Source organism: Cyprinodon tularosa, unplaced genomic scaffold (assembly GCF_016077235.1).
Source record: "Cyprinodon tularosa strain WSP-4 unplaced genomic scaffold, ASM1607723v1 ctg97, whole genome shotgun sequence".
In the NCBI taxonomy this organism is placed as follows: Eukaryota; Metazoa; Chordata; class Actinopteri; order Cyprinodontiformes; family Cyprinodontidae; genus Cyprinodon; species Cyprinodon tularosa.
The window spans coordinates 341,616-352,024 of NW_024039751.1; the positions used below are offsets into that span (position 1 = coordinate 341,616).

Below are 10,409 nucleotides of genomic sequence, written 5' to 3' on the forward strand. Positions count from 1 at the left end.
GATGGTGCAGAAGCATACCAGCAAAACTGGATCACGACCAGAACCAAGCGACATTTCATGTGTGCGGTTGCAGAAGTCTAATCTGCCCTTTAATTTGTCTGTTCGATCAATGTCTGTTGCTCTTCTGTGAGACACTTCACAAATTCTCCTACTGCCTTTGACATTAGCAACATGTCTTTGTGGACACAAGTACAACAAAGTACAACATTTGGTAATTTTTCATTTTGTAAACCATTCACTGTAAACCATAGGGAAGGTTTAGTGGGGATTCCAAATTAATCAGCAGTTTGAAATACTCTCTCTTTAACTTTAACATAGGGCTTGAACTTTAGGGAGATGTTCTCAGAAAGTCTTAATACAACCAGTCGATAAACGGATTGAATCATTTACTCTTTATATAAACAGGCATTTGAACTGGTACCTTTAAAGTAGTTTGTCAGTGCTTAAGTATTTTTGAAATAATACCAAAACTCAAAACGGTTTGATTCGAACATTTTGAACTTCAATGACTTTCAACACAATACACAGAAAAGAAACGCCTCCCTGTCTAGATCTCAAGGACTGTCATTATTCAGAAGCAATTACTTTATAATAATACAATTATTCTTTTCTCAGGTCCCTTGAGTTGAAGCGTTGACTGAACAACGGTGAAATATGTTGCCTCATGCAAAGAAGCAGCCCGTTCTCAGCATTTTGACAAGGACACAAGGGAGACATATGATTTTATTGTTTGTTTATTACAGAGTGCCATTTCATCATACTTCGGCTGGAACACATTGGGTAATAAAAATATAATCATTGAGGTTCCAACAACCAAATCTTAGCAGTGACTACTTTTAATCTTTGCAATAATATCGTAAGATTAAAACATGGCATTCAAGTCTGCCCGAATGCAAATGGTGCCCATGGTGCGGATTTGTCATCACAAAATTTGAAAAAGATCCTGTCTTGTTGGACTCATGTCAGACTAACTGTTGTTCCACAGGGCGGGTAGAGCTCTAACTCTTTTATTGTGGTGCATTTGGCACAACCATTGTGCACACTTGCCATCCTGCATGGATGGATGAGGCTCCCCACACTTCATTTTTACAGGGCTCCCACCTGCAGACGCAAAGACAGCTGTATATTGTCTATATAGGCCTGTTGCTGGGAGACTGTAAGAAAAAATGGACAAGCATTGGGTCATAGGGTTTATGCTATGATCTTGGAAATGACTTGCAGCTGCTCGGCAAAAAAATCTCTTTTAGGATTTTTAGCCACATATTGATCTCAGGATGTTTTATTTTATTACTGTTTTTATATGCACTGCAAAAAAAACTGAAATCTAAATAAGTAACTTTTCTCTTAAAATAAGTGATTTTTTTCTTTAATTAAGTAAGTAAGTGATACTCTTTGCCCATTAAATAAGGCAATTTACATTTAACATAAGAAAATAAACTGTACAGTCTTAATTGAATTGCATAATGCCTAAATTATCTTATTCCAAGGGTAAAAAATACTCATGCGATTGGCAGATAATCTTATTTACCTTCTCAAATTAAGTATTAATACCCTTATTACACATCTTTACAAATTTTTAGACCATTTTTGCAATTTGATAGCGTTAAACCTCATTGCCTCATTGTTTTGGTCTTTATTAGCTGTTCCCCATCTGGTAATTCATCCAGATAAGTAGCATCCATAAATAAAAGTCCACAGTACAGATACTCCTTGGTTCAGTTATTCCATGTCCTACAGTATTCTCTGTTGTTTACGCTCTGTGTTTTCCTGTCCATTCCAGGCAAATTGGTTCAGGTTTTACACCATACTTAAGCCATCCTTAATTTGGGCCCTCAGCAAAATACAAACATGACACTGATAGCTTATATCAAGGATCTTAAAGGTCACGCATACGTCTCCAGAATGTGAGGTTCTAGTTGTAATACCGCTAAATTTAATCAAGAATAAACATGTATTGAACCACAGACAGAAATGAGTTTCTGGTTCTATGAAAGCAGTGGTCAAAGGTTGATGTCAGAGTTACATTTTTAGGTCATATAGAGGACATCAGTCTAATGTCTCAGTCAATGTAATTACTCTCTGACTTCAGGTCATAGCTTCTTTTTTTCTATTAGTGTGGTATTTACAAACTGAAAGAACATTTATAAAATCAGTTGCAGCTTTGCGTAATTATAGAGATGTTATCTTTGTAAATCAGGCTTCGGATCCAACATTTGTCTTACTCAACAGTAAACTCCTGTCAGGCGCTTTAAGGGTTTGTGTGGGCTTTGTTTTGCATCTCACCCTACATGCAGATGTCCATCACCACCTGACAGACTCTGGAGGCTTTTGACTGCCTGAAAGGATTTGCTCAGGACTTATACTGCCTCATAGCTTAAAGGAGAACCACTGAGGCGGGAAATAAAAAGATTTGGTTTGATGATAGGTTACTCATATTTTTTAAGGTAGATTTGATATTTTTGTGCTAAAGTACTTTCCCTTTATTACCACATAACAAATTATCATTAGCTGTCAGTGTGCAATATTAAGGTCAGCTAAAGAACTTCATAATTTACTTATTAAAGGATTTGGTCAAAACACATTTCCCAATCAATTTGTTTGTGAAATATATAAATATATATATATATATATATATATATATATATATATATATATATATATATATATATATATATGTTGTGTAATCTCGCGCCTAATCTACCTTTTAGTTTGAGAACATTCATTCAGCAGAAAATAAATTATATTTTGACGAAACTACTTTTTCTCAATTTTTTTTTCACATTTATTTTTTATTTTATCACAAATGTATTAATTAATTTATTATTTCTTAAATGTCCTTTTAATATGGATAGATTAATCACATCTAAAATGGAGGTGGAAATAGAGGGAATACTTCCCTAAATAACTTAATTAGATCTAATGTACATGTTGAAGGTTTGCATGATAATAATAGTTTTGCTAACTCTGAAGGCTCAAGTAGACAAAAACAGTCCAAACCCTGTTCAGACTCTATGGTTACCTCAGATGCTGCCTCACCTTCCAGAGATAAACCAATCATATTTACTGTAGAGGGGTGGCTATGATCTTATTTTTGACAAAATCAATCTTATTTATAAAGAATCCCATAAAATCATTACTGCTAAGAGCAGGTGGGATGGAAGGTTCAACAGAGCTATGGCTCTGGGTGAGTTTGGCAACTGAATTAAAAAGGGCTGCATGATGTTCCAAGCTTATCTCACCAACAGTGAGAAAGAAAGTCAAAATGAAATAAATCTCATAAATACTAATTTGTGGATCAATCCTTACTTGTGGTTTGCTGAATATTAATACAACTTTCAAAAATAAAGGCTTTCATATGTGACTAGATATATATATCCATATTTAAGATATGTCTGTTAAAGATTATTAACTTTAATAAAAGTTTTGAATTATTTTTTTCCATAGTTGAATAAGGTCTTAATTACATAAATAGATTTTTCTTTTTGAGTTACTATGTGGTGATTCCACCCAGCAATGTTATTTCACACTTTATGATTATATGGAGGGAGATTAATATTTCTTGTTTCAGGCTGTTGTTTGGATGACAGTTCAAAAACATTTACTATGTGAATGCAAATAAAAAAATACTGAACTGCTGATCCACCCAGAGTTGCCAAGAATATTTTATATTTTCTTTATTGACCTTCTCAAATGGCAGAGCTCACTCTGTCTTAGAACGTAGTACTTTCCTTCAGGACTGAGATCGTTTCTACTTTTGGCTACTTTAGGTCGTGAAAGAAACTTAAAATAATATCAAATATAGGTCATAATAAGTTGAGACTCCAGAAGAGATTTGATTCTTAAAAAAGAGGTGTAATACAGTTTGAGTGAAGGCTATCTGCACCATTTCTGTAGTTGAGGCAGTAAGTAGAACACATGTACTGACTCAAACCCTAAACAACATAGATTCTGATGCACATATACAGAACTTTTTTTTTTTTCTATACCATTCATTTCGATAGCTGGGTAAAATATCACAATATATAGCGATATTGCACTTTGTCATAATATCTTATCATGACCCAAGTATCGTGACATGTATTGTATCGCATCACACATTCCACTAATTACCCCTACTAGTAAATCAGATTCCATGATACCCAGAACTCATTTGGTCTGAATCCACCATAACTTCAGCAATTAGCAATTTTTCCATGCCTTTGTGTGTTGTTAAAAATTATGAAATAATATAAAACAAATAGTCCCCTGCTGACTTTATCTAGGACCTTTTGCAAAAAGCAGGAAGAATATTAATGCACGGATAGACCCTCTGAAAGCCTTGGTCACTGTGGAGAGGGGAGAGAAACGGGTTAAAAAGAGCAGTGAGGCTCAAAACATACCTCATAAACAGTTTAGGTGAATGGAATGGCAATCAATGAGCTCAAGCAAAAGGGGAATTTGCTAACACAGCATTTGCAGCATTTTATACTCAGTGAGGCTTTCAACGCTGTACCTGACATCCTGGCCATCTCTATGGGTATTTTAGGGCAACACAATCTTACAGATTTAAAAAACTGAAAATACTGAATTTTTATATATATATATATATATATATATATATATATATATATATATATATATATATATATATATATATATATATATATATATATATTTATATATATTTATATATATATATATATATATATATATATATACCTTTTAACCATGAATTTCTGGAAACCCTAAAGAAATACAATGCAGAGTCTTTGCCAAAGTTTGTTCTAGCTTCTGATACAACACCTGAGAGAAAGCAAAGCTTTATAGATACAGGTGCTGGTCATAAAATTAGAATATCATGAAAAAGTAGATTGATTTCAGTAATTCCATTTAAAAAGTGAAACTTGTATATTATATTCATACATTACATACAAAGTCATATATTTCAGATGTTTATTTTGTTTAATTTTGATGATTACAAATGACAACAAATGAAAATCTCAAATTCATCATATCAGAAAATTAGAATATTGTGAAAAGGTTCAAAATTGATGGCCCCTGGTGCCACACTCTAATCAGCTAATTAACTCAAACCACCTGCAAAAGCCTTTAAATGGTCTTTCAGTCTAGTTCTATAGGCTACACAATCATGGGGAAGACTGCTGACTTGACAGTTGTCCAAAAGACGACCATCGACACCTTGCACAAGGAGGGCAAGACACAAAAGGTCATCGCTAAAGAGGCTGGCTGTTCACAGAGCTCAGTGTCCAAGCACATTAATAGAGAGGCGAAGGGAAGGAAAAGATGTGGTCGAAAAAAGTGTACAAGCAAGAGAGATAACCGCACCCTGGAGAGGATTGTGAAACAAAACCCATTCAAAAATGTGGGGGAGATTCACAAAGAGTGGACTGCAGCTGGAGTGAGTGCTTCAAGAACCACCACACACAGACGTATGAAAGACATAGGTTTCTGCTGTCGCATTCCTTGTGTCAAGCCACTCTTGAACCACAGACAGCGTCAGAAGCGTCTTGCCTGGGCTAAAGAGAAACAGGACTGGACTGCTGGTGAGTGGTCCAAAGTCATGTTCTCTGATGAAAGTAAATTTTGCATTTCCTTTGGAAATCAAGGTCCCAGAGTCTGGAGGAAAAGAAGAGGGGCACTTCATCCACGTTGCTTGAAGTCCAGTGTAAAGTTTCCACAGTCAGTGATGGTTTGGGGTGCCATGTCATCTGCTGGTGTTGGTCCATTGTGTTTTCTGAGGTCCAGGGTCAACGCAGCCACATACCAGGAAGTTTTAGAGCACTTCATGCTTCCTGCAGCTGACCAACTTTTTGGAGATGCAGATTTCATTTTCCAACAGGACTTGGCACCTGCACACAGTGCCAAAGCTACCAGTACCTGGTTGAAGGACCATGGTATCCCTGTTCTTAATTGGCCAGCAAACTCTCCTGACCTTAACCCCATAGAAAATCTATGGGGTATTGTGAAGAAGAAGATGCAATACACCAGACCCAACAATTCAGAAGAGCTAAAAGCCACTATTAGAGCAACCTGGGCTATCATAACACCTGAGCAGTGCCACAGACTGATCGACTCCATGCCACGCCGCATTGCTGCAGTAATACAGGCCAAAGGAGGCCCAACTAAATACTGAGTGCTGTACATGCTCATACTTTTCATGTTCATACTTTTCAGTTGGCCAACATTTCTATAAATCCTTTGTTTTTATTGGTCTTCAGTAATATTCTAATTTTCTGATATGATGAATTTGAGATTTTCATTTGTTGTCATTTGTAATCATCAAAATTAAACAAAATAAACATCTGAAATATATGAGTTTGTATGTAATGTATGAATATAATATACAAGTTTCACTTTTTAAATGGAATTACTGAAATCAATCTACTTTTTCATGATATTCTAATTTTATGACCAGCACCTGTATCTCCCCGCCTCTAGCTTTACTCTGATCCAAAGATGGAGACAAGAGGTTTTATCCTAAACTTTGGCTCTAAGGCTACTACTCAGTTTTCACCTGGAAAAACAGTGGCTCCTGGGTTATATGAGAAAAAAAGTTGTACTTTCAGGATAAAGAATTCAGACCAGAGAAAGAAGGATTAGGAATTCCTAGATGTAATTAATCAAAGCTGAGCTCCTCGCCTCAGGGCATCTCTGAGTAACGTTGCAGAAGAGGAAGCTACTGGTCTAAAAAAGAGATTAAATAGCTGTATATCCTTGGTAACAATGATGGATTACTAACCAAATCCTAAAGGCTTATGCTGCGTTCACACCGGGGGCAGCTGGCGCGACAGAAGCAGCGAGTTTACATGCAAAGTCAATGGTTGACGCGCGTCAAGGCGCAGCAAAAGGTCCCGCGGCGCGTTTCGAGCAGCAAGCGCAGCGCGTCTGAGCAGCTGAAGCAGCGCGTCGGGCGCGTTTTGGCATCTGACGCGCGTGACGCGCCGCAAACGCGTTGCTGCTCGAGATGGAAAAATTTAATTTTTGCTGCTCGACGCGCCGCGTCAACCAATCAGAGAAGCTGATCTGGGAGCTGGCTGGGAGAGAGACACAGCGCTGATGACACAGACCGCTCTGATTACTCCTCTTAAACAGTTTATTAACGCATAATTAACTTAAAATATATACATCTGCCGGCAGAATATGTTGGCTTTTATTATTCTAGTGCCTGCAGATCGGATTATTTAGATGAAAAACACCTACCAGCCGCCGCGGTAAACCGCGAGGAGGCGACCCGTCCAGAGGCTACTGTTGAAGGGCTTCCTTCTGTCGGCGCACCGCTGGTATGTGGGGGTCTGAGCGGCTCCGACAGAAATAACATTGGGAGGCAGGATTGTAATCTGGATGAACTGACTGCACTGATTACGTTTTCAGGTGTATTTTCTCACTTAAAAACATATTAAAACTACTTTATTCCCACTGATCACACCACGAAGCAAGAGCAGCAAAGCTGCTTCAGCCGCGCGTCAGAACTAACTGGTACAAGCAGCAAAAATGAAGCAGCAGACGCGATTTTGCTGCTTTTGCAGCGTCCGGTCTGAACGTAGCATTAGGTTATTTCTAGCCAAACAACAGTACGGTTTAAATGGGAGTTTGTCTATCACATTTAGTTTGTCTCAACCAATGTATCTCTGCATAATGTCACTCTTACACTTAAATTATGTGCTTTTGTCTTTTCTAATAACCTTTTTTTGGCTTTCTCCACAGTGAGTATCACATCTTCACCCTCTGCACAGAGACAAAGTCCCACAATGTCGACTGCTACTGGCCCAACCCGCTGGTAGAGAGCTACATCATCCGCATTCACAAGCACTTTTTTTCCAATTGCACCACGGAGGGCGTGAAATGGGGGGACCCACCGGACGACACGCTCACCATTCTCATTCTCATACCGGTTTTCCTCACTTTGGCCATGATTGCTCTGGTGGTCTGGTGCAGCAAAAGGAGTGATCTCCTGGCATAGGACATGAAAATGAAGGATACAGAGAGAGAGAGACTGAAACTAAGGCTCAAACCTCTTCATTAACTTTATATTGTAAATTATTTTGGTTTGATGGCCCCATTTAAAATACAATAAACAACCTTCTTCTTTTATAAGAAATAACAACAGCAGACAGAGTCTCTTGGGTTGCATAAATAATAATCTTGAGACTTAGACCTGTTGAATGACTCAGGGCTTTAAGGTCTAGGACTTAAGTCTCATGAAGCAGTTTTATCCTGTGTAATCAGGGTAAGCTAGTAGGTATTAGATCATAAATCTTATTGAGTTATTGAAGTGTGGACCAATGTTTAATTTTTCCTGGTAATATTACACAGAGTACAAGTCAAGGATTGGAATTCACAACCTATCTGAATTATTTTGTTTTTATGGAGACTATACTGTATCTCTAATGTGGGAAGATGATACTTTGACCTTCATCTTCACTTTACTTTGACTCACAATTAAATGAGATTTGACTTGACTTGAAAATATGTACATTTTCTCTCTTATAAAGGGGCTGAAACTTGTCCCTCAAAAAACAATTCCTTAAAACTTCTGTACCCGCTTGTAAAGACTAAACAAAATCAGATGTATTAAGTAGAATTTATTTTTTAGCTATTCTGACTGTTATTTTTCCTTTGTCTTTCTACTAAGCTAAAAGCCACACGGCTTTCAACATTGGGATTTTAAATCATCTACCCCTTAGAGATGCCAAGGATGTGGGTTGTGTAATTGGTCTTCACTTGCTGGGTTGATTTTCCCTGGAGGATAATTATGTAAAGCATTCCTGAAATCTATTGGATACAGACTTTTGACCTGTGAGATTCCTGCCGGAGCGCTGTCTCACTGCTGAAGGCCAAAGTATTCACCACTTCAGTGACTGACCTCCACACTGATGGGAAATCCAAGTCACAGAGGAAGCTGTATTTAAATATTTTATCCCCACACTGTATGGAAGGAAGCCAAAGTTGGAACTTATACTGTTTCAAGGAATGTAATGTTTTGTCTTGCTAAATGACTGAATGGATCTTCACCACTGGAAAGAATAAACTTTACAAAGACAAGGAAACACTCGGATTTATATGTTTGGAGACTTGAATTTCCAGTTGGACTGATCCCCAAAAGTCGGTTTTGTAGCAGTGTAACTTATAAGATATTGCTGTTAATATACTAGTCCTCACAAAGATGAGTTATCTGTAGAGGTCTATATCTGTCTGTGCAGTCTACTGTATCTTTGTTGGTTTCTCACTGTTACTCCAAATAGAAGGAAATGGACACTTTTTGTTTAGCACAAGAACAAGCAAGGGTTAATTGGACTTCCTGAGCATTTTTAGATTCATGCTTCCTCCATGACTCATGCATCATCACTTTTCTTCAAAGAGGTCTATTTACATGTCTTTGACTGTGGGATATTTGGAACATACATCTAGATTAAGATCATGCATTCCCAAAGCTTTCAACAGAGTCATTTTATTATCATAAAGTCAGCATAATATGCAGGGGATTAAGCTCTACTGTTACGGTTGTCAGCTGGTCAGGGATCATGGTGACGCTGATTGAATGAAAGCCTCACTTCTGTTAGTCTGCCCCAGGGTAGCTGTGGCTACAATGTAAAACACCACTATTAGCTTGTGAATGTAAGGATGAGAGGGTGAATGTAGTATAAAAAGCTTTGGGATTCTCCACACTTTATAAAGCACTATATAAATACAGGTCGGAACTGTTGTTCTTGGAAAGAAGAATTGCTTCCTCAGCAGTTTTATAAATGTTTTTTAGAGCTTCTAAGACAAAGTATGGCATAGATTTTAGATTTAATGTCTATAATTTACTTTTTGATACATACCCTCCTCCCTGCTAGAAGACAAGCTATTATAGTTGTATTTTACTAGAATTTGCTCAGAGCTAGCCTACTTTACTAATATAAACTACGTTGGATTTTACACTTACAAACAGCCATTTGGTTACTAAGAGGTTGAACCTTGATATGTGTCCAACCGAGGTATGGCTGCGAATACTGTAGCCTCCTTTTTTATGACCAGGTTGGTGATGTTGGGTTTTAAGTTAATGACAACCATGCCTTTTGACCAGAAATTCAACTATTTATGTTACCAACAATTTTTTATTATCTTCTAATGAAATGTAGTTAAGACAATTCAGTTTTCTTTATTTGTTTTAGCTTAGAATCACTCTGTTTCACAAATGTTTGGAGCCATTTTTTTATTTAGAAACTCCTTTATGTAAAATGGATCTGCACATCTGATAAATCATAAAGCAGAATGTTCGTTTCTTTGTCATTAGATTTTGATAAGGCATGATGACCCAGGTAAGAATATTTAGCCACCGATGAAACAAACAAGCCAAACTTTGAACCTGATCTTCAAAGATTCCAAATAAGGAGCGCTAAATTACTTGGGGGAAAAGAAAATGGGTG

General features: G+C 37.2%; 1 protein-coding gene across 1 annotated transcript in view; it reads left to right on the forward strand.

Moving 5' to 3' along the window:
* Positions 1–10,096, forward strand: part of LOC119776951 (receptor activity-modifying protein 3-like) — a 43,838-nt gene extending 33,742 nt beyond the window's left edge. Inside the window, exon 4 of the mRNA XM_038275613.1 lies at positions 7,705–10,096. Coding sequence (XP_038131541.1) covers positions 7,705–7,960 — 256 coding nt within the window. The 3' untranslated portion in view covers positions 7,961–10,096. The remainder of the gene's footprint in view (positions 1–7,704) is intronic.
* The last annotated feature ends 313 nt before the right edge of the window (positions 10,097–10,409 follow it).